Source organism: Myotis davidii, unplaced genomic scaffold (assembly GCF_000327345.1).
Source record: "Myotis davidii unplaced genomic scaffold, ASM32734v1 scaffold289, whole genome shotgun sequence".
NCBI lineage: Eukaryota > Metazoa > Chordata > Mammalia > Chiroptera > Vespertilionidae > Myotis > Myotis davidii.
In genome coordinates, this window is record NW_006299717.1 from 1,112,166 (window position 1) to 1,114,672 (window position 2,507).

The 2,507-nt window shown below is 56.9% G+C and overlaps 1 protein-coding gene across 1 annotated transcript in view; it reads right to left on the reverse strand.

Annotated features, from left to right (window-relative positions):
* Positions 1–2,507, reverse strand: part of GLP1R (glucagon like peptide 1 receptor) — a 57,026-nt gene that overhangs the window by 35,214 nt on the left and 19,305 nt on the right. The window contains exon 2 of the mRNA XM_006775894.2: positions 64–160. Coding sequence (XP_006775957.1) covers positions 64–160 — 97 coding nt within the window. The remainder of the gene's footprint in view (positions 1–63; positions 161–2,507) is intronic.

Sequence of the window (2,507 nt, forward strand, 5' to 3'; positions counted from 1 at the left end):
GGGGAGGATGCCCTCCTGAGGCACGAGGCACGGGGGTGAGGGGGAGGGGCCACCTGGACTCACCTGTGGCTGGGGGTGGAGCCTCCGTCAGAAAGCGCTGGCACTGGTGGCGATATTCGCGCCATTTCTGCACTGTCTCCGAGAGGGACACGGTGGCACCCTGGGGGGAAGGCAGAAATGGGGACCCTCTGGTTCAAGCCAACCTCTCTTCTAACCCCCACCCCCAACACACCTGGTTTCTGGATGTCCAGGGGATCTAGAGCCCTGAACTCCACCAGGTGCTGGCGGTCTAAGAAGGGGAGGGAACCAGTGACGCTTCAGGGGGATGTTTTTATGTCTCTGTCCCTCCCAGGGACTGGTGCCCAGTCTGATGTGTGGCAGTGCCCAGCAAGAGTCTCCTGACTGGATACTTTGGGGGAGGAGTGGGGGGAAGGGAGGGGAGGATGGGTGTCAATCATGGTCTCCTCTGACCTCACCGAGGAGAAAGTCCCTGGGAACCCCATGCTTTGTGACAGCCAAGGGCTCCGCTCCCAGTGTCCAGTCACCCTGACAACAGGATTCTCAAACTTTCCACCATTCTAGAAAGGAAATACAGGCCCAGAGTGGGAGAGGGACGCAGTCAGGGTCACACAACACCCTAAGGGGCAGAGCTGAGGCCAGCTGGAGTCCTGGGGGACAGGGGTGTGGTGGGGCTCACTGCGGGTAACTCGATCCCTCCTGCACAAAGCAATCCTGTGGGGGAGGCACCACCACTCCCCAGTGTCCCCCTTTAACATAACAACACAGGGCAAATATGCAGCTCAGCTTCAGTCGCTGGAGAGGGCGAGTCCTGAGGACCTGGTGTGAAGGGGTCAGGAAAGTTCCAGAACATGGAGCTCGGGCCTGTGATGGGAGGGGTCCCCCATCTGTGACCAGGGAAACATGAGTTTCAATTTTCAGATAAGGTAACGGAACTGTCCTTTTAGCATGGAGACCCCAATGGACCCACCCAAGTGAGAATGGTCCCTTCCAAACATTTTATGTGCTTCCTTTAGGTTTGTCTTGGAACTGTTTCTTTCCTTTCCTTTTCTTTCCTCTTTTCTTTTTTTTTCCTGAACAGGATCAAGATTATAAATATTCCTCATGTAGAGGCTGCAGATGCTGAAATGACCAGGGAGCCCCACATGTAAAATTTAGGATCTATACATAATTTAAAACAAAATTTCACTTTTTGAAATCACAAACATAGACACGTGTGCGGAAATCAAAATAGTTTGCTCTGGAAGCTCACAGCCTTACTGGTCTGGTTTCTGAGCATCCCGCCCACGGGGAGCTGAGTCCTGGCTTATAAGACACGTCCTGGCCCGTAAAAGACACAGGGTACCATGTGCTGGTCCCCCAGGGAGGGGACCAGGCCTGCTTGAGCCCCAGCCACATTCCTGAAGTAAGCGTGCTGAGGCCACATGGGCCACCTGGAGGACGGAGCTCCTCTGAGGGCAAAGTTCCAGTGTATTTGTTAAATAAATAAAGAACATGATTCCTTAATCACCCTCAACAGCAGCAAAGGCAGCGGCAGGATTTTAGCTACAAGTGAGGCCTGGTGGACCCACCCCACCCTCCAAATCCCTTTCCTGCGGCTCCAGCCCCCTGCCTGCAGCAGCTGCTGGGGCAGGTGGGGCGGGTGGGGCAGGTGGGGCAGGTGGGACAGGTGGCCCTGGCGGCAGGAGGGCAGAGGCTGGGAGAATTCCCCTGACCTCTACTTCTGGGAGGAGAGCAGGCAGGAAGCAAGGTCACTGCTGGGAACTGGGGCAGAAGGACTGGGGACAAGGCAGCTGTGGAGACCAGAAGTCTCAGGGTGGGGGTGGGAGGTTAAAGGCCAAGGTCAGGCCATGAAGGCCTGGCCACCACCTCAGGGAGCTTCACACGCAGGCAGACTGTCACCTGCTCTATCTCAGACGGGGGCTCCCTGAGGACAGGGCCGTGTCCCCCTCAGACTGGGGCTCCCTGAGGACAGGCTGTGTCCCCCTCAGACTAGGGCTCCCTGAGGACAGGGCCGTGTCCCCCTCAACTGGGGCTCCCTGAGGACAGACTGTGTCCCCCTCAGACTGGGGCTCCCTGAGGACAGGGCCGTGTCCCCTCAGAATGGGGCTCCCTGAGGAAAGGGCTGTGTCCCCCTCAGACTGGGGCTCCCTGAGGACAGACCATGTCCCCCTCAGACTGGGGCTCCCTGAGGACAGGGCTGTGTCCCCCTCAGACTGGGGCTCCCTGAGGACAGGGCCGTGTCCATAGTCCAGTCCATTTGGGAGAGCTTTTGGGTAGGGCTGTGCCTCATCTATTATGTGAAATATTCCTGAAGACAGGCTCTGCCTTTGCTTCACAGGGAAACTGAGGCTCTCTGGGGGACAAAGGTGGTAATTACTCTGAATCTCATTTGCTTCTTTTACCTTGAGCACAACCGCGCTGGCCTTGCAGGACTGCTGGGCATGGCTATGACTTGAAAGATCGTCTGTAAGTCCTGCAGCACAAAC